General features: G+C 38.2%; 1 protein-coding gene across 1 annotated transcript; it reads left to right on the top strand.

Annotated features, from left to right (window-relative positions):
• Positions 1 to 4,639: 4,639 nt before the first annotated feature.
• On the top strand, positions 4,640 to 6,166 carry LOC147483426 (transcription factor MYB46-like). Its single transcript, XM_086578062.1, has 2 exons — positions 4,640 to 5,144; positions 5,835 to 6,166. The coding sequence occupies exons 1-2, from the start codon at positions 4,858 to 4,860 to the stop codon at positions 6,028 to 6,030; spliced, it is 483 nt and encodes a 160-aa protein (XP_086434188.1). The 5' UTR covers positions 4,640 to 4,857; the 3' UTR covers positions 6,031 to 6,166.
• Positions 6,167 to 20,472: the final 14,306 nt, after the last annotated feature.

Here is a 20,472-nt window from a genome sequence, read left to right as displayed (position 1 = left end):
TTGCAAGCTAAAGTTTAAGTCACCAGATCGCCTCACAACATAATGCTCAACTATGTCAGACACCCCTATGTCGTATTCCCCACTCGCATTCAACAGGTCAAACACCTTAAACAATCGCCAGGTGTTACCAACGAACTGACAAGGCGATTTCCAACAATGGGCCAAGAAGTCACATACCAGTTTCAAGAACGGTATTTGCATATGCGGCTCACCGCCCTCACAGATGATTATTCCACCATTCGTGGATTAAACTCCTCACTACGCACATTTTCACTCAACCGTGGCTCGTGATATCTCCGTGTCGGGATATTGATCCCATACGCCGCCTCGGTTCGGGGAACGAGTTTGCAGCACAACGATTTACCGTTCTAAGGGGCAACTCACTTGATGACGACATCTCCCCTCGACCTGACGTACTGGCCACGCCACCTTTTGACCTAGATCGGGTATTACCCTCATCTACCCTAGCTCTCTCATCCAATTCAGCCTCAATGCCCACACTTACCGATTCTTCCTCCTCATACTCTCCACAACTTAATGATATTTCCCGAACTTCTTCCGATCGAGTATCATCAGAATCAGACATTATAACGTTTCCTTTTTATCAATTACTCAAGCTTAAACACTACAACCTTACACTGACCTACCTACTTAACAAATCGCAGTTGAAAGAGAAGAAAGCAAATTGAAAATGCAAAGCTAACAGCAGCAGAAGCACTCACCTGAGGAACCCTAGCTTGCGCTTTTGCGGAAGAAGAAAACAGGAAATGCCTTTTTGGTTGTCCCAAATTTGATTTTGTATAAACCGCCCGTTCAGTTACCAAGAAGTTATGATTACAGCCTATGCTCTAGCCCGCACACGTGTCCCAAGGACCTGTCTTTTCAGCAGTTCCGAATAACGCGGCGACACGTTTCTTCGCCAACTGCTACGATTCTGTCACGTGCCAAGTGCGGAACCACTTCCCTTTCCCGCCAAATCATTATGCCACAAGATTCAAAATTTGCGCCATCTCTCGGTCGGCTTTCGTCCACCGTAGGCTCGCTTCATGCTTCACACGTTCTTCAATTTTTCTCTCAGCGGATCGGTTTCCGTGAACATAAACAACCCATCGAGAGGGGCCGCGGTAGGGGAGTAATATCCTCATTAAGGATTATCACGCGACGCGTGAATCATAAGTTTAACTTCGGGACATCGACCTCCAAGACCGACCGTGAGCAGCTCCTTGTGAAGACATACGCTAAAGCATAGGTGAACCCAAACGTCGACCTCCAAGACCGACTCGTGGAGCAGCTCTCTTTGAAGAAGACATCGTCGCAAACATAGGTGAACCCAAACGTCGACCTCCAAGACCGATCCGGGGAGCAACTCCTTTCATGTAGGTGGTATGAACTAAGACGCCTCAAGACAACACATGGCCGAGACGTAATCGACTCAAATAAGGTCACCACCGGGGTAATCATTACCAAAATCTTACTTGTATTTCCCCACCACCGGAAATAGGGATTACCGCGACACCCCCAATCAAGACACGACTTATACTAAAACCAAAGCCCAACACTCATTCACAATCTCCACCTTACACGTGTGCAGGGAGCACACGTGCCTCTAGAATTGAAACTTCACAAGCCTATAAATACCACCTATTTGAACTACATTGAGGCCCGATTCCTCGACCCATAAAAATCAAGAGAGGATACGAGGGTTTCGCTTCATTAGCTTAACTTCGGTCTCCAAAAATCTCAACCCATTCCCTTCTTTTCTCGATCTGTAAAGCAAAACCAAAACACACCTTTACAATGAGCATGGGCTCAATTAAAAAAAAATGGTAATAGTGGGGGTAGACATCTAAAAATCAATAATTACGGCTGGGCTTATAAATTGTTGGACTTCTAAATTTGACATGGTACTGCACAATTGGCTGACCCAATTGATGCTATTGAGCTTATGGATAATAGGCAATTGGGCTGGCCTTGCGCCGCGACGAGTTGTTTCATACCGGCACATACATACGCTTTGTCTTTGAAGGCGTGACGAAGTTGTTTCGCGGTCGAAGCGCGATCGGGCTTTGTGCCGGTCGAAGGCATGACGGTTGTTTTCGAAAAGCACGATTTCGACACGCCGCATAACCTTGTGCCGAAAGCGCAACAAGTTGTGGGGTAGCGCAAGTTTAGGTCTCAAGAGGCCAGAGGCACGCGCATATCCTAGTTGAAAACAATGCATAACATTATGAGGTTTTGGGCTCTTGCTCATTCCCAATTTATAGAGAAATAGAATTGCACTCTCCAACCATATAATGCAACTAGGCAGTGCAATATGGCTAGCTTATATCGGAGTGGTCCTATCTCCTGCCCATAGTTTGTTACTTCTAATGAAATATCATAATTCTATTGAATATTTCGATTTTTTAAATAATTCAAAATAATGATAAGAGTCGAAAAACAATCAAATTCCAAATTTTGCTCATTTATATTGCAATCCCGGTTTTTAGAGTTATTCATAATTCCAAAGTCTTGAATTATGCTTGAAACATTAATGATCTCACGACGCATTAACAAATTTAGAGATTGATATCTATGAGGTGACTTATTAATATCGACTAGCTAGCATTCTGGCACGGTGGGATGCGTCGGTTACACTCTTATTTAGTGCTAAAATAAAATAAAAATAAGAGTAGTTTCGTAATTTACAATATAAAGGCAGTTTCATAATTTAAAATAAAATATATGAATTGTTCTGTAATTTACACAAAGTATAGAGACTGTTATATAGTTTATCATAAAGTATAAAAACTATTCAGTAATTACCAAAAAATATATAGACTGTTCTATAATTTACATAAGGTATAGGGGTTGTTTCATAATTTAATGTATATGGCAGTTTCGTAATTCATTGATAATATAGGGGAAATGTGCTAAATCAAAAGAAATTAGTCTCTGGTCAAATGCCAATTTTATTCTCTCTTCACATACAGGCTGTGCAGTTTAAGCGCTAATCGAGAGCAAGTCACTCAAAAAGCTTATAACGATTAATTGGAATTAATCGGAGATTAATCGGAATTAATCGCCTTAGTTAACCTATAATACATATGTCACATATAAGTGATATAACAACTTAAAACAAAATAAAATAAAAAAACTACAAGTCTGAGTGGTGGAATGCTAGCTGGCCTAAGGGTTTTCTTTGGTGGTTTTTCACTTTTTACGGTTTTGATTATTTTTTCTCGATAAAGTGAAACGTTTTCAATATATAGATTCGTGGGCTTTTCTTTTTTGGGATTTTTTGTGGAAAAAAAAAACCCTGTAAACCTATTAATCGGCGCTTTGTTCATACCGATTTTCTGACTAATCACCGATTAAGCGGAAGAAATCGTCCGTTTTATGCCACCCGTTCAAACCTCTAAAAATTTTCTTGATCCTCGAAAGGCGCATAGCGCTTATGCGCCAATTAATAGGTGCTTAAACTGCCCACCATACAGAAAAAGGATACTGTTCATCGAACCAAACTCTTTAAAATAGTTAAATTGGAGTTAGTCTAAGTTTACCTAATTAAATCAGAATTATTTGATTAAGTGGGTTGGTTTTTGTATTAAAGATTGGGGACAGATTTTACTTTACAACATAGGCACAACGTACGTTTGATTGCTCGAGGGATTGAATGATTGAAGGGAATCGTTTTGTGGTGCGGTAAGTTTTGGTATAAATTAGTGGTCCAAAAATCCTACAAAAGTTTTTTGTAATTTTGTAGGGTCAAGAAAATTGACATTTGTTCTTCACATTTCAGGGGTTTGAGTGAATTAGGCGGGATTCGGAAAGCTTTATTTAAAAAATTAATAAAACCAAAGAGAGTGCAGTACCATGCAATCGCCATCTCATCGTGCGTTAGAGGGAGTGCAGTTATTTAATATAGATTATGGAGTAATCTTTCACAGTAGAAAGGAGGGAGAGAGAGAGTGTTATTACGTGAACTTGAAGCAAATATCTGACTTGGTTATAAAAGAAGACAAAATCTAAAATACGCTGGGCTCTCCACCAACAAAAAGTGCGAGATACTGGATTTAGGTTCTTCTAGTCCTGCGTACCGGTACAGCCAGGGCATGTTAGAATTGCTCATAAAAGAAACTCGTCGATGTTGAACCAAATATACTTAGTTATTAAACTTCTGCTCAAACAAAACTATGGTGTCAAACTATTGTACACAGCCATACAGGACACTTGGATTTAGATTATGATCTATATTTCACGATGGTGAATCTGATGATTATAATCATGAATGTAAACCGCACGGTATTTCACCAAATGGGCAAAAATAATGAAAATCATAGAAAGCTACATACATATGACATATATTTGATGAGGCTAATAATAATCTATGTATTCCTATACGAAGATGAGATCAGCATCCCCTCCAAAGCTCAATGGTTGGATACGATTGCGTCAAACCTCATTGGATAATATAAATCCTCATTTCTGTATTCTGTATTCTGTTTCTCAATTCTCCCTGTATTGTACACAAAATTGATAATTACCTTGTGAGTGAAGTATTCAATGGAAAAAGACAAGAGTCAAAGACAATAAGACCATCCATCCATCCCCCTCCAAACCGTTTTCACTTGACTCATCGACCAACATTTTAATCCCCCCTTTCTCCTCTCCTATCTCTTCTCCATATTCTAAGCAAACCCCACAACCCCACAACCATCTCCATCATCATTATCACCATTCCCACTCCATGAAGTTCTTCTCTTTTCTTCTTATAAAGCTTTACCTTCTCTACGGGCTGCATCAATCAGTTGGGAAAAAAAATAAAGGGACTTCTTCAAAAGGGTTGAATAGGAAGGTTACTGAGATCATAATGAGATGTGGAAGCCTGATCCCCCAGGGAAAAACAGCATGAACAGTATTAATAATGTCAAGCTTAGGAAGGGCTTGTGGTCACCAGAAGAGGACGACAAGCTCATGAATTATATATTGAGTAATGGGCAAGGTTGCTGGAGTGATGTTGCAAGAAATGCTGGTTTGCAGAGATGTGGCAAGAGTTGTCGACTTCGTTGGATTAATTACTTAAGGCCTGATCTCAAACGTGGCGCATTCTCGTCACAAGAAGAAGAGCTTATCATCCATTTGCATTCTGTTCTTGGAAACAGGTATTGTGCGTCGTTACCAATTTCTCTCAAATACACATATAAACATGGCTAGCTAATTAAGACAAGGAATGTGGAACACTTAGTGAAGTAATTAAGTCTTGTATTGATATGCATATATGTGTGCATGTGAATATTGTTTTTGCACATTTTATTATGATCAATGCAGCCTGCATCTTGTGTGCATGCATTCACTGAACTAATTTAGAGAATTAGAGATCTGTCTAAATACACTCCAGCATGTTGTTCAAGCATGATCAGAAATCCAGATTAGAAGCATTATCAGTCATTATTTAGTTACAAGCTAGCTTACAATGCAATGTGGCCTAATGCTAACATGGGAGTATGGGACTGAATTTTTGTAAACACACATGTTGGTCATGATTGTGATTTGTAAGTAGTTTGTTTTTAGATTACAATATTGAGTATGTTTTATTAAGTGTAGCCTTATATATATCTGGAGAACGACCATAACTCCATAATTAAGACCAATGTTCTAGGCTGCTAGCTAGACTACATCTGCGCGCACTTCTAGTCGAAGACCCTGCGCTACCTAATTCATTTTATAGTTTAGACATTAAGCAAGCATCGATCCATCCATGCATTAACAACAATATATATATGAAGTTCAATATATCCTTTAGTTGATTTTATTTGAAGTAATAAGCTTATTATTTTTTTCAAATGTTTCAGGTGGTTACAGATTGCAGCACGCTTGCCTGGACGCACCGACAATGAAATAAAGAATTTTTGGAATTCCACAATAAAGAAGAGGCTGAAGAACACATCAGCATCACCCTCACCAAACAAAAGCAATGCATCAGATCCTACAGATGTCATATTTGTTGGAATCTCTAAGAGTATTCCAAAATACTTGTGTGTTGTTTAGTCCCACATTGGTGAACCACCACTAGCAAGTGAGGTATATGAGAAATTCCTCCATCATAAGGGCGTGCCCTTAGGGTATAAAAGCTTTTGTGTTAGGAGGGAGGACTCACCCAAAGCCACACACGCATGCGCCCGCCCTGCGTTGGGTTCGGGCTTGGGCTTGGGCTTATTGTCTAGTGGGTAGTGGCTTAGGCTTACCAATTGTTGCAAGTTTCGGCTAGGGTGGCTAGAGTTCTACTTCAACTTTGAGAGGTGTCCTTCTCCCATCTGGTAACCTAGAGAGAGATCAACACAGAACAGAGAGAGAACTCGTGTATACCAGCGAAACAGAAACAAAACTCGTGGATACACACAGCCCTTCATCCCACCACACACGAATCAGAAACAAAAACCATTAATTGCTTTATTCTTCTTCTCTTCTTCCTATCAGCCGCCAGAGAGAGTTATATTGCTGTTCTAGAGGGTAGTCTGTTCTAGTGCAAAATCAAGCTGCTGAACTCGTGGATACACACAGCCCTTCATCCCACCACACACCTAATCAAAACAAAACCATTAATTGCTTTATTCTTCTTCTCTTCTTCCTATCACCGGAGAGAGTTATTATATTGTCGTTCTAGAGGGTAGTCCGTTTACAGTGCAAAATCAAGCTCTTTGTTAACCATTGAATCTTGTGAGGAAGACGCCACTGTTGCCTTTCTACACCATTGGACCATTGGAAGTAGGGCTGGCAATGGGTCGGATAAGAACCGATACGGTCCGAACCAATAAAAACGGGTCTGGGACAGGTAGTTAGCATATTGGACCGGTTCTCGGGTCTTAAAATCAGAACCGGACTCTTATTGGATTGGTTCGGATTAAGTATGTACTTAACCGTTATGGGCCTAATCCAATTAAAATTTTTAGTCTTATTCTTTCTAATTTTCCTCCACCATATATTTCTATTACCTTATACAGCATTGCAATATTTAAAGTTCCAAAATAAAATATGCAAAATACATATGTAATATTACAATATTTTTTTACATAATAAAAAGATGGTTTCTATTACAAATTTGGATTTCAAATCATTCATTATGCCTTTTTATTTGTATATCTTGTTTTTGTGTTTAGCAAAAAAAAAAAATTATTTAATATTTATATAACGAAAATTAGGATCAATTATTAAAAACTTCGGTTCTTAGGGTTGAAATTGAGCTTATTGGTTCGGAACGGATCGGATCCGGAATAAAAAAAAAGTTTTCGGTTCGGTTCTGGTTCTCTAACTCAAATATCCGTTCGGGTCGGGTCCGATTCTGGGTCTGTATTGTTGAAAAGCGGATCGATTTTGGATTTGCCTATATCCGGACCGATCCAACCCATTGCCAGCCCTAATTGGAAGGGGCAAAATCTTTCCTTAATGACAACCTAATCCGCGCCTTGGTTATTACCTGTTATTCTGTCCTTGTCTTCTATTGTTTTTCTTTTATCTGCTTACAACAATCTTAAGGAAAGAACAAGATGTCTACACCTGTTGACACCACGCCGATCAAGGAAACCAATTCTGGAGTCATGGAAGTTACTTCGTCTATGAGAGATGTTGCACCTCTACTGAATGCTCGCAACTTACCCAATGTGTCAAAGATTGAATCCTTCAACGGTTCACACTTCAAGCGATGGAGAGAAAGGGTGTTCACAGCCCTAGATGTACTCAATTATGCAAGGTATCTCATCGATACAAAGACCCATGGAGGGTTCTAATGATTTGAAAGAAATCATTTGCTTGGCTCAATGGGAATAAGGTATGTCGTCATGCTATTTTGAGTACCTTGTCCAATGAAATTTTTGATATTTATTGTTCAAATAAGAATGCACATGATATATGGGAGAGTTTGAACAAGAAATACATAATAGAGGATGCTGGTACTCAGAAATATGCTATTGGGACTTTTCTAAAGTTCCATATGAGAGAGGATAGAGATGTAACGTCTCAAATCCATGATTATCATGTGCTGATTAATGATTTGAAAACTGAGGGTATTAATTTACCCGAAACCTTTCTTGCTGGATGTTTGATTGAGAAACTCCCTGAGTCTTGGAAACACTATAAAAATAGTATGAAGCATAAGCGCAAGCAGATAACCCTTGAGGATATGATCATTCACATTCACATAGAGGAAAAGAACAAGACTCGAGATGAGGTGTTGTCTAAGGAATTCCATTCTAAAGCCAATATCATTGAAGGTAATCCCAAAGAAATCTAACAAAACCTCTAAAAGCGTAAGTCTACAACAAAAATAAGAATTTCAAGGTCAAAGGGACTTCTTTTAAAAAGGAGTGGTAATCGGCAATGGAAATTGTTATGTTTGTGGTAAACCCGACATAGGGCTTTTCGGTCTGCGGCACACAAGAAAGAATCGATGATCCTCCCAATGCTAATCTAGTTGAGGGAGATGATATTATTTTCTTTGTGGTGTCACAAGTGTTCATGGCCATTGGGAAGAAGAACTGGGTACTAGATTCGGTGCCACCGCCACGTCTGTGGTAATGTTGAAGCCTTCTCAGACTACATACTAGTGAGAGATGAAAAGGTCTATATGGGTGACTCTAGATCTGTTCCTGTTGAGGGAACAGGCAAGATTCTACTGAAGTTAACTTCAGGGAAAACCCTTTCACTTAGTAATGTTCTTCATGTTCCTGAGATTCGTCATAATCTGATTTCTGTGTCCTTACTGGGAAAAGCTGGCGTCAAGGTGACTTTTGAGAGTGACAAGTTTGTTCTGACAAAGAATGAGGGTTTTGTTGGTAAAGGTTATTGTAATAACAGTGGTCTTTTCATGTTGAATGTACTTGACAACATTATTATTAATAAGAATGAATTTGCTTCTGCTTACTTGCTTGACTCTTTTAATATATGGCATGGTAGACTAGGACATGTGAATGTTCAGTATATGAAAAGGATGAAAGCATGTGGTTTATTGTCTGATATTTCTGATTTTTCTAATGATAAATGTGAAATATGTGCTGAGACTAAAGCCATGAAGAAACCCTGCAAAACTGTTTCTAGAGATAAAACTGGATTACTAACTCTTATTCATACGGATTTGGGTGAATTCAGAAGTACCATGTCTAGAGGGGGGAAGTTTTATTATATTACATTCATAGATGACTTCTCTAGGTACACCATGGTATATTTACTTAGAAACAAGCATGAGGCAGGTGAGATGTTTCTCAAGTACAAAGCTGAAGTTGAAAACCAGCTTAACTGTAAGATTAAAAGACTTCGGCCCGACGAGGTGGAGAGTATGAGTCTAACCCCTTCCGGGACTTTTGTGACAAGAATGACATTATTCATGAGAAATTTGCTCCACCATACTCTCGAAGTCCTAATGGAGTAGCCGAACGGAAAAACATAACACTAAAAGAGATGATGAATGCTATGCTTGTAAGTTCGGAGCTTCCCCTGAACTTGTGGGGAAGCAATCCTATCCGCTACCCATATCTGAGAATAGGATACCCAACAAGAAAACAGGGAATAAGACACCATATGAGTTATGGAAAGGTCATGTACCTAACGACATATTTCAAAATGTGGGGGTGTCTTGCTAAGGTTCTTGTGAGCGAACCTAAAAAGAGAAAATGGGACCTAGAACTGTTGATTGTATGTTCATTGGTTATGCTCATAATAGTCTTTGCATATAGATTTTTAGTAATAAAATCGATAATAACCTTGTCGATGCTAACACTATTATAGAGAGTAAAAATGCTGATTTCTTTGAGAATTTGTTTCCTTTGAGAATTGGCATTGAAAGGTTGGTTGCTCCTAGTGAACAACAATCAGCCAGATCCTGAAATTTCGAACAAGAAATTCGGAAGAGTAAAAGAGACAGAAAATCCACCAATTTTGGTGATGACTTTTACACATTTCTTCTTGATGATGATCTGTGCGGTATAATGAGGCACCGGGGTTCTCGAGATGCACCTTTATGGAAGGATGTTATACACTCAGAACTAGATTCGATTATAGCTAATCACACATGGGAGATAGTGGATCTACCTCCCGGGCTTAAAACCTATATCGTTACAAGTGGATCTTCAAAAGAAATTGAAACTTCGATGGTTCCATTGAGAAATACAAGGCTAGACTTGTAGTCAAGGGATTCTCCCAGAAAAAAGGCATTGACTATTTTGATACTTATGCTCCTGTAACTAGGATTTCTTCTATAAGAGTTCTAATGGCTCTAGCTGCTATTCATAATTTATTTATTCATCAAATGGATGTAAAAAACTGCATTTTTGAATGGTGATCTTGATGAAGAAATATATATGATGCGACCGAAGGTACGATAGTACCGGGGAATGAGCATAAGGTATGCAAGTTAGTTAAGTCTTTATATGGGTTGAAACAAGCGCCAAAACAATGGCATGAAAAGTTTGACAGTGTCATGATGTCTAATGGATATCACATAAATGATGCTGATAAATGTATTTACTTTAAATCTTTTGATGTGAATACATATGTGATTATCTGTCTATATGTGGATGACATGTTAATCATGAGTCCTAGCCTTGATGTTGTGAGAAACACCAAGATGTTTTTATCCTCCCAATTTGAAATGAAGGATTTGGGAGAAGCTGATGTGATTCTTGGAATCAAAATCATTAGAAACAGTGATGGCTATACACTTTCACAAGAACATTATGTTGAGAAGTTTTTGAAGAAGTTTAACTTTTATGATAGTAAGCCTGTGTCGACACCTTATGAGGCAAATAGTGAACTTCAGAAAAATGCTCAATATAGTGTACTTCAGTCTAGATATGCCCAAATTATTGGTAGTCTCATGTACTTGATGAATTGCACTAGACCTGACATTGCTTATGCAGTTAGCAGGTTAAGCAGATACACTCATTGTCCTAGCCAGGAACATTGGAGTGCGTTAGAGAGACTAGCCAAGTACTTGAGAGGAACAATGAATTATGGCATACGGTTTAGACAAACTCCACCTGTGATAGAGGGTTATTGTGATGCAAACTGGATATCTGATTCTCATGATATCAAGTCCACTAGTGGTTATATTTTCACCCTAGGTGGAGGTGCAGTCGCTTGGAAATCTTCTAAGCAGACCTTGATAGCTCGTTCAACCATGGAGTCCGAGCTTATTGCTTTAGATAAAGCAAGTGCTGAGGCTGAGTGGCTTAGAAACCTCTTGGCAGATCTTCCTATTGGTACAAAACCGCTCTCCTATACCTATGCATTGTGACTGTCGGGCAGCGATAGCAAAGGCAAAGAGCAAATTGTATAATGGGAAAAGTAGGCATATTCGTATGAGACTACAATCAATAAAGCAGCTGCTGGAATCTGGAGTTGTGGCTCTAGATTATGTAAGGTCAAAGTTAAATTTGGCCGATCCTCTGACAAAACCGCTTAACAGGAGACAAGTGGTTGAAACGTCGAGGGGATGAGACTTTTGCCTTAGATAAAGGGCTTATTGGCGACGGCAACCCCACCTATGTGATTGGAGATCCCATGAAGTAGGTTCAAAGGGAAAAACAAGTCACCCGTCGCCTCGGTATGCTATTGTCTTTCTTTGAGGCGCCCCACCCTATGACTAGATAGCATTATTGTATACTTTGTATAACTTGAATTGCAATGAGAAAGGATGAGTTATCTTACTCTTAATGGAATCCATAGTCCATTATTTTGTTATGAGATAGTGTATTCTAACCGCTCAGTACACTTGATGGATATCCACCTACGTGAATGTAGAAGCTGGGTCGGTTCTTATGAGTATTGAGGCAAAGTACTCTAGAGCATTCATGGAACACGCCGCAAGTAGGGCCAAAAAAGCAACACCCTTGAAGCGGGCATATAATGAAAGAACAATGTAGGTGCATGTGCTCTATTTTACTACAAGGGAATGTTGGTTCAAAGATTTTTTAATCCACCACTTTCCGTATTATAAAACATGTTACCCTATGGTTGGTTCAAACCCGAAAAAAGCACCAAAGATCTTATGCATTGTTTTTAGATTCTCTCGGCATTTTGTTAACCCATTTCTTTTGTAATATCCTATTCTAAAATAGTGGGGGACTATTAGTATTTTGAAATAGTGGGGAATTGTTGGAATTGTTAGAATAGTTGTATGAACACAACAACTAAAAGAAACGAGCGAAACAGTAGCAATGAATAAACAAGGACAAAGAAGAATCGGGAATAACCAAGGCGCGGATTAGTCAGTCCTTAAGGAAAGATTTTGCCCTTCCAATGGTGCGTAAAGGCAACAAGTGGCGTCTTCCTCCACAGGATTCAATGGTTAACAGCTGAGCCTAACTTTGCACTAGAACATACTACCCTCTAGAACAACAATATAATCTCTGGGCCGACAGAAGAAGAGAAGAAGAAAAGGATTGGGTTTGAGTTTTTCGTTTTTCGAAGTTGAGTTTCGATCAAGTCTATTTTTCTATGGACTCACAGTCCTATTTATAGAGGTTAGGAGAAAGAGAGACCAACTCCTAATAGAATTTTGAAACTTGTCGCTTAAGAAAAAGGCAAAACAAGTTTAGGCTATTCGGGTCAAACCACTACCCACAACAAGATTTCCAAGCCCCGGGCCGAACCCTACCCGATGTGGTGGATAACCAATGTGGGACTATCTACTATGCACTAAAGTGGCGAGAATACCATTTGTTCATCTCCTCCACTTTGCACACACACTAGTATTTAGAAATACACAAGAGATTCCAACAATCCCCACTATTTCAAAATACTAATAGTCCCCCACTATTTTGGAATAGGATATTACAAAAGAAATGGGTTAACGAAATGCCGGAGAGAATCGAGAAAAAATAATGCATAAGATATCGGTGCTTTACGGGCTTGAACCAGTCATAGGGTAACATGTCTTATAATACGTGAAAGTGGTGGATTAAAAAATCTTTGAACCAACATTCCCTTGTAGTAAAATAGAGGACATGCACCCACATTGCTCTTTCATTATATGCCCTTTTCCGCGGTGTTTGCTTTTTGTCCCTCATACGTTCGTGTTATGTGAATGCTCTAGAGTACTTGCCCGAATACTCATAAGAACCGCCAGGTTCTACATTCACGTAGGTGGATATCCATCAAGTGTACATAGCAGTTAGAATACACTATCTCATAAAAAATAATGGACTATGGATTCCATTAAGAGTAAAATAACTCAGCCTTTTCTCATTGCTATTCAAGTTATACAAAGTATACAATAATGCTATCTAGTCATAGGGTGGGACGTCTCAAAGAAAGACAATAGCATACCAGAGCTTAATTTGAGGTAACTTGTTTTTCCCTTTGAACCTAATTCATGGGATCTCCAATCACATAGGTGGGGTTCGTCGCCGTAAGCCCTCTATCTAAGGCAAAAGTCCCATCCCCCTCGACGTATAACCACTTGCCTCCAAAGAAGTGGTGCAGTTAGACATGTGGCCAAACTAAGTCCAACCTAACATAATCTCTAGCAGCTGCTTGATTAAGTTATATCTCAACTTACATGTATTATTTTCCCATTGACATAAGATAACATGTCTTAGCTATTGCAATGAGACAATTGCAAAGCATATACACATCGAGGCTGTTTTAGAGCCAATGGGAAGATTTGCCAAGAGGTTGCTAACCCACTCCAAGATCATCACATGCCTTTTCTAAGGCGATTAGCTTAGATGATATCCAAGACACTCAATTTCCACCAAAAGTAAACACATAAACATTCTTTGGATCCGGTTTATAACATATTACCCTTCTAACAATGATGGAAATCTACTAAATATCAGTCCATAATCAATGGCTCTGCTTATAAGTACTTGGATAATCGACAATATACAACAAAGTTCCTTATAAGGACACAATGGGTTATCATTTCAAGATGCCATTAATGTAGGCAATGTCATGTCTCACATACATTATCCATCAAGTACAATTGGCTACCAATGATATTGACATATTTAGTATGAGAAAACACAAGGAGATTATTTTTCATAAGATGGATATTTGCCACAAAATGTGTTAACACATGCTTACTATCATAATACCCATACTTTTCAATGAAAAATATTTCTACTAAGTGCTATAACAATATAATGAGACCAACATGAGTTTTAATTCCTATATTCACCAGTTATTCAATTCTGTAGTGCCCGAAATTCCCCTATACCATCCGGCCGGTTTGGTTTAAGGTACGCTGTGGCCTTCAACCATATTCAAAAACGTCAACATCTTGACAACCCGAATATAGCGATTCTGAAATGAGTTTAACAACATAATAAACTATCATTTTCAATGACGGTTTATGACGTGTTTCAAATAGGAATTTCTCTGTCTCATACACATTCTCAATGCTAGCACTCATGATATTAAATCATCTAAACAAAGAGAGATTAACACATATGTCTTGCTTTGCTCTAAAGAAAGTACACATTTTTTTTTTTTATCAACAACCACACTTTGACATCCATATGACACTAATATGTTGTTGAATTGCTCATGCCATTTATACCGCTTGAATCAACTCATACAAAGATTTAACTAAATTGTATACCTTCAAACTCATCACCCGGTACTACTTGGTATTGTAGTTCCAAGACAACTACTCAACTAGAGTCTTTAGAATTTGTAGAAGAAATTCTAGTTATATGAGCAAGGTTTCAAAATAGTATAAATTTTGTCTCCGATTGAAACCCTTGGCTATTATTATTAACATTGTATTTTGCAATACAACTATCACGCTTTGTTTTTCTCTTGAAGATCCAATTCAACCTATAGATCCCCCAATAAATCAAGAGTCCAGTTTAGAGGAGTTGTATCCTTCAAAAAAAGACACTTCTCATAGGCGGACAACTTCCTTATAGGTTAATGAATCTTCCTTAAGAAACATATAAACACTATCACCGTTAATGGTGGAAATACTCATTGATAGTCTTCCAAATTTCTTGTGCAGAAATAATGGGATTATCTTATGTAGTTCATTATGAACATTCAACCACTCTATGCAATTTTTCTCGAAAAGCACAACCTCAAATAAAATTAGCATATAAGACATTCAATAATAGTGTGGTATCTACAAAATTGTTATCACTCATGACAACCGAAAACAAACATCACTATTATGAGTTTCACCAATGAACATCTACTTGATAATTCTAGGTCTCAAAAAAAATATATATATATTTTTTTAGATTCATTCACAATAGCCTTGGCAAGACACCCCCACATTTTGAAAATTTTTTGGATAGCCCAAGACCTTTCCATACTTTGTAGTTCAAATGTCTTTCCAATTATCTTGTGAGATGAACTATGGTAAAACAATGTCATGCATATGGGTCACTACCCCCACAGTTCAATGGTTACTCAACCTAATCAAACTTACATGCAAAACACATTATACCGCTACAAACAATAAAAGAAACAACAACAATAAAATGCACTCTTATGACAAGAATATACTTTACTCAAGTCTATGATTCTAGATCATATTAAACATAGTCATATTATGTTCATGCTATCTATATGAAAGGAAATCCACAAGTGATTCAAATGAATTTTAAAGAATAGAAGAATTAGATGAAAAAGGTTTTACCCGAGATAATATCATTATCATCCTTCTTTTCATCACCAACATTCCAACTGGTCATAGGGAGACAATCCACGACTTGTACATCACCTTGGCTATTTATCCATAGTCATAGGAGGATAATGCCTAATAAGACAATCTACAAGCGTTACATCTCCTTGTCTAAAAATAGTCATCGGAGGATATTGTCTAAGAAGACAAACCATTACCTTACATCTCCTTGACTAAATTAGGTTTAAGAGGATATTGATTGTTTCCCATATTGTTTCCTCTCGTGACAACGATGCTCATTACTTAATAATATATGACATGGTTAAACTTCATGTCAATGTTAAATAATGCATTCATGCCAAACATGGTAAATATCATATCATAGGTTAGGAAAAGTAAACTTTAACTGTACCCCTCACAACCTAAAAAAGTATACAATATTTAAGCAAATCTAGCCACCTGAATATGCAAAACAACCGAGGACTCCACCTCCTCTTTTTATATGAGCTCAAGTAAGATAGAATACCCTATCAACAAGACCTCAAGTACTACCACAACATCTAATGGCTCAATCCATTAATGTCTTCAACTAGAAAATTTTACCAATAAACTATTATCAAGTTTAAAGTAAATCCACGATGATTAATATCCAAAACTAGCATGCTACACAACTTTAACATATGCTATATTGGATATAAGCTACAAGTTACTTCATCTAACATGTATTTTTACAACAAAGACAATTATAACCATCGCCTAACAACACGCTTCACTCAATAAAGATAAGCAATTATGCATTGAATACATTATAATTACTATCCAAGATTTGAGTGTGGTTGATATTAACTATCTTAAGGTCTCTCTTAGACCATCTACATACATCTACATATGTACAAAGAAAATTAATATCAAACTACTTCTAGTCAAACTAATTAATTCCTCAGTGATAAATACGTATAATTTGTTGACTAGGTTATTAAAGAAGTTTAAGCTTAGGGATTTTCCTCCTAAGAAAACTAGCATGCAACTCAAGGCAAGAATATCACCATATAATTCAACCAAAAGAATTGCAAAGAGTGAAAGAATACGATACCTAACCGATTGAAAAACCGGATTACCATATTTTTCTCCTTCTAGAAAAACAGTTCAAAAGAACTGTAATTCTAAACCAGCTCAGGACGAATTGGGTATCAAGCCTTATACCACTGGAAATCTCTTTGAATCAGCTATCCAACACAAGAAGCGGATTGCAAAACCGAGCTCTGAGCTGAAAGTTATAGCAGTTTCGCAGAACGAGTGACGAGCTGTCAAAAAAGACGAACTTTGACGTTTTTCTTGATAGAAATCTCATATTTGACTCCCCACAAACGTAGGAGAAAGGTCTACAACCATATAGGGTTTGATAAACCACAAAAGATCAATAAATATTCAATCTTTAATTGGTTTCCCTACCAAAAACGAAATTATTAGAAAATTTCTAAAGTCATAACCCAATAACACAAACAATAACTCAAAGTAAAAGACTTATCGTTTGATTGTCGTATTAAAGCACTCTCCTTTGTTCTACTACAAAAATTCTTTCCTTAAGATTGTTAGAATAGTTGTATGAACACAGCAACTAAAGTAGAACATAAGGAACAGTAGCAATGAATAAACAAGGACAGCAGTAACTGGGAATAACCAAGGCGCGGATTAGGCTGTCCTTAAGGAAAGATTTTGCCCCTTCCAATGGTGCAGAAAGGCAACAATGGCGTCTTCCTCACATCATCGTGACCTTTATTACCACATAAATACGCTATTTGCATGTGATCTTTATTACCTCCCTTTCCCACATCATCGTCAAAGTATTTGTGTATAGGTTTCATGGCAAAATTAGAGACCAATATGCACCTAAGAAAACCAAAGGTTTAAGAGCGAAGCTTTGCTATGCTTTCCAAAATCAGCATTTCTATGACATGGGCGGGTTTGAGTAGTTTTATGAAACTTAAGGAAAAGGGGTTTTAACTTTTAACGCTTGTTGAAGAAGGGGCAAAACGAGAAAAGTAGATAGTGAGAGAAAAAGAGAGCAACTATTCAACTTGGAAATCAAGGAAAGGAAATGAAGAGACATCTTCCAACAGATCCTCCATATCCCATTCCCCATTCTTAAGTTTTCTTCTTCCCAAGAAGTCCCTCTTTCCACAATGTTGTGATCTATATTGTTATGGTTGTTGTTGATGATGTTGATATTATTGATGAGGTTGTTATTGTTTGTTTTTCTCAAAGGTATTCTTAGTGACATTATTCTCTTCTATGCTTATACTTTCCAAAGAAGGAATGAATAGTTCACTCGATCTACCCTATGTTGTTAAAGACTCCAATGATCCCATGACTTCCATAGAACCCTTCACCTATACCAACCGCAAGATCATGCAAGCCGATATATATGAAGTACCCTCGCGGTTGCACTAGACATATGATCATATTTATTCTCAATCATAGGCAATGGATCAAATCGTTTCTCATCACCATGGATGAAGATGACGATGATGATGAGTCCATGCACAAGTTCATAGTGTCATGTTCATTCATGGAGAATATTGTTGTAAGCAGATAAAAGAAAAACAATAGAAGACAAGGACAGAATAACAGGTAATAACCAAGACGGATTAGTCGTCCTTAAGGAAAGATTTAGCCCCTTCCAATGGTGCGTAGAAAACAAACGGTGACGTCTTTTCTCACAGATTCAATGGTTAACAGCAGCCGACTTTGCACTAGAAACGCACTACCCTCTAGAACAAAGAATATAACTCTCCGGGCGGCCGACGGGAAGAAGAGAAGAAGAAAGGACCGGTTTGAGTTTTCTTTTCCTCGAGTTGAGTTTCGATCAAGTCTATTTTCTCTATGGACTCACAGTCCCATTTATAGAGGTTAGGAGAAAGAGAGACCAACTCCTAATAGAACACCTAAACTTGCCGCTTAAGAAAAAGGCAAAACAAGTTTAGGCTATCGGGTCAAACCACTACCCACAACAAGAAGCCCAAGCCCGGGCCTAACCCCACCCGATGTGGTGGATAACCAATGTGGGACTATCTACTATGCACTAAAGTGGCGAGAATACCATTTGTTCATCTCCTCCACTTTGTACACATCATACTAGTATTTTAGAATACACAAGAGATTCCAACAGAATCTCCAAGAGTATTTCAAAATACTTGTGTGTTGTTTAGTCCCACATTAGTGAACCACCACTAGCAAGTGAGGTATATGAGAAATTCCTCCATCATAAGGGCATGCCCTTAGGGTACAAAGGCTTTTGTGTTAGGAGGGAGGACTCACCCAAAGCCACACACGGCTACCAAGACCGAGCCGAGTCGCGTCGGGGCTCGGCGGGCTGGGCTCGGGCTTATTGCACAGTGGTAAAGTGGCTTACCAATTGCCTAAATGCAAGTTTCGGGCTAGGGGTTACCTCTATATAAACACTGCTGTGTTCATAGAGAGAGATCAACACAGAACAGAGAGATAGGCAGAGAGAGAACTCGTGTATACCCGGTGAAACATAAAACGTAACTCGTGGATACCTTCATCCCACCACCACACCTAATCAAAACGTAAAACCATTAATTGCTTTATTCTTCTTCTCTCTTCTTCCTATCACCACCGGAGAGAGTTATATTGTCCATTTCTAGAGGGTAGTCCGTTTCTAGTGCAAAGTCGCCGCCTTTAACCATTGAATCGTGAAGAAAGACGCCATCATTTGCTTTTTCGCACCATTGAAGGGGCTTAAATCTTTCCTTAAGGACACCTAATCCGCCTTGGTTATTATTATTGTTATTCTCATTCTTGTCTTCTATTGTTTTTCTTTTATCTGCTTACAACAATATTCTCCATGAATGAACATGACACTATGAACTTGTGCATGGACTCATCATCATCGTCATCTTCATCCATGGTGATGAGAAACAGATTTGATCCATTGCCTATGATTGAGAATAAATATGATCATATGTCTAGTGCAGCTGCAAGGTACTTCAATATATCAGCTTGCATGATGCAGGTTGGTATAGGTGAAGGGTTCTATGGAAGTCATGGGATCATTGGGAGTACTGGCAACATAGGGGTAGATTAGAGTGAACTATTCATTCCTTCTTTGGAGAGTATAAGCATAGAAGAGAATAATGTCACTAAGAATACCTTTGAGAAAACAAACAATAACAACCTCATCAATAATATCAACATCATCAACAACAACCATAACAATATAGATCACAACATTGTGGAAAGAGGGACTTACTGGGAAGAAGAAAACTTAAGAATGGGGGAATGGGATATGGAGGATCTGTTGGAAGATGTCTCTTCATTTCCTTTCCTTGATTTCCAAGTTGAATAGTTGCTCTCTTTTTCTCTCACTATCTACTTTTCTCGTTTTGCCCCTTCGAGTACAAGCGTTAAAAGTTAAAACCCCTTTTTCCTTAAGTTTCATAAAACTACTCAAACCCGGCCCATGTCATAGAAATGCTGATTTTGGAAAGCATAGCAGGCTCGCTCTTAAACCTTTGGTTTTCTTAGGTGCATATTGGTCTCTAATTTTGCCATGAAACCTATACACAAATACTTTGACGATGATGTGGGAAAGGGAGGTAATAAAGGTCACATGCAAATAGCGTATTTAGGTGGCCAACACTTCTTGTATGTATGTATGTCCCTAGCTTGTTTACATGTATGTATGGGCAGTTTCGTCATTTCACGAATATCACAACTTTGATGTAATAATATTTGTGAAGAGAATTGTGAATAGATAGTGATTATGTGATGTAGAGAAAAAGGGACTGCATCACAACTTTGATGTGATAATATTTGTGAATAGATAGTGATTATGTGATGATGTTCAATGT

Source organism: Coptis chinensis, chromosome 8, assembly GCF_015680905.1.
Source record: "Coptis chinensis isolate HL-2020 chromosome 8, ASM1568090v1, whole genome shotgun sequence".
Classification (NCBI taxonomy): domain Eukaryota; kingdom Viridiplantae; phylum Streptophyta; class Magnoliopsida; order Ranunculales; family Ranunculaceae; genus Coptis; species Coptis chinensis.
This window is presented reverse-complemented; position numbering and strand designations above follow the sequence as displayed.

Bases quoted from the DNA above. Each gene is read 5' to 3' on its own strand.
- LOC147483426 (XM_086578062.1), top strand. From the start codon at position 4,858: ATGTGGAAGCCTGATCCCCCAGGGAAAAACAGCATGAACAGTATTAAT. The intron at 5,145-5,834 runs GTATTGTGCGTC...CAAATGTTTCAG, and splicing joins CATTCTGTTCTTGGAAACAG to GTGGTTACAGATTGCAGCAC.